The sequence below is a fragment of the Pundamilia nyererei genome, unplaced genomic scaffold, assembly GCF_000239375.1.
Source record: "Pundamilia nyererei isolate P.nyererei 1_Seehausen unplaced genomic scaffold, PunNye1.0 scaffold00104, whole genome shotgun sequence".
Taxonomy (NCBI): domain Eukaryota; kingdom Metazoa; phylum Chordata; class Actinopteri; order Cichliformes; family Cichlidae; genus Pundamilia; species Pundamilia nyererei.
This window is the reverse complement of record NW_005187505.1, coordinates 1,828,270-1,829,470: the sequence shown is the minus strand read 5'-3', so window position 1 is coordinate 1,829,470 and position 1,201 is coordinate 1,828,270. Positions and strand designations below refer to the sequence as shown.

Sequence of the window (1,201 nt, the reverse complement as noted above, 5' to 3'; positions counted from 1 at the left end):
GAATGTGGTGCCCAGGGCCCAAACAAGTTCATTCTTCTGAGTGGGAGTGGCAACAAGTGGGACTATGGAGCTGATCCTCAGTCTGCTGCTGAAGCGGCTGCTACAAGGAGTACAGAAGGACATACAGTCAAAGCTGAAGCTACACGCAGTTTCCCAGGTGACAAACTTCTAACTGAAATTAATCCATGTACGGAAAATTTTTTTTTTATTAATGTTTAGGATAATACTTAAAGTATAAGTGTGGAATTTAGTGCTTGTTTTTCTCTCTGTCTGATTTGATAATCTGTATTTAACTCCTCCTCTGTTTAAGCAACAATGTTTTTTCCCCTTTTACTTTACTAGTGAATAAGGATGTAAACTGCGGTCCCTTTGACGACAGCCTTACCGACCTTAAGTGGTTGGGTAGGATGAGCACATGTGCCTTGGAGCCAAACTCTACAAAGCAGCTCAGCAGCAAGGAGAACCAGAACTCTTTACAGACTTTTGAGGTTCAGAGCTTTTTCTTGTCACCTGCTTTTTTCCCCCTTTTATGTGCCGACACAAACCTGTCTGAAGGCAACATTAACCCCAGACATGTTGCTTTATGTTCCCTAAACTCTCTTTCCTAACCAATTGGTCATGGTTGTGATTTATAATGACAGCAATAGTAGTCCGATTACAGAAAATAGTTATGCTGTCAAATTTACTGACTGTTGTTTGTTTGTTTCTTTGTTTTTTTTGTCATATAGGCACACAATACACATACCGGTGCAGAAGCTCCTCAGCAACCCATTTCAGAGAGGCCACCATACTCCTACATGGCCATGATCCAGTTTGCTATCAATAGCAGAAAGAACAGGAGGATGACCCTCAAAGAGATTTGCATGTGGATTGAGAACAACTTCCCTTACTATAGAGATGTGGCCAAACCAGGCTGGAAGGTACTTCAGAGCTGCTGAAAGTGTGATATGTTCACAGCTCTGCAGCAAGCAGCAGTTTTCAAATACTTTTTCTTTTCATTTATAATTGCAGAATTCCATCCGCCATAACCTCTCTGTGCATGACATGTTCATTCGTGAAACGTCTCCAGATGGTAAAAAGTCTTTCTGGACTATCCGACCTGAAGCCAATCGATGCCTCACACTTGATCATGTGTACAAGGTGAGTGCAGCTGACTCGTTGCTTTTACATCGGTGATATCTGGGAACATTTGTGGTACTTG

General features: G+C 42.0%; 1 protein-coding gene across 1 annotated transcript; it reads left to right on the top strand.

Moving 5' to 3' along the window:
- The first annotated feature begins 6 nt into the window (after positions 1-6).
- LOC102194262 (forkhead box protein M1-like) lies at positions 7-1,176 on the top strand. The gene is made up of 4 exons (XM_013912832.1): positions 7-157; positions 343-488; positions 729-920; positions 1,012-1,176. The coding sequence occupies exons 2-4, from the start codon at positions 408-410 to the stop codon at positions 1,174-1,176; spliced, it is 438 nt and encodes a 145-aa protein (XP_013768286.1). The 5' UTR covers positions 7-157; positions 343-407.
- The last annotated feature ends 25 nt before the right edge of the window (positions 1,177-1,201 follow it).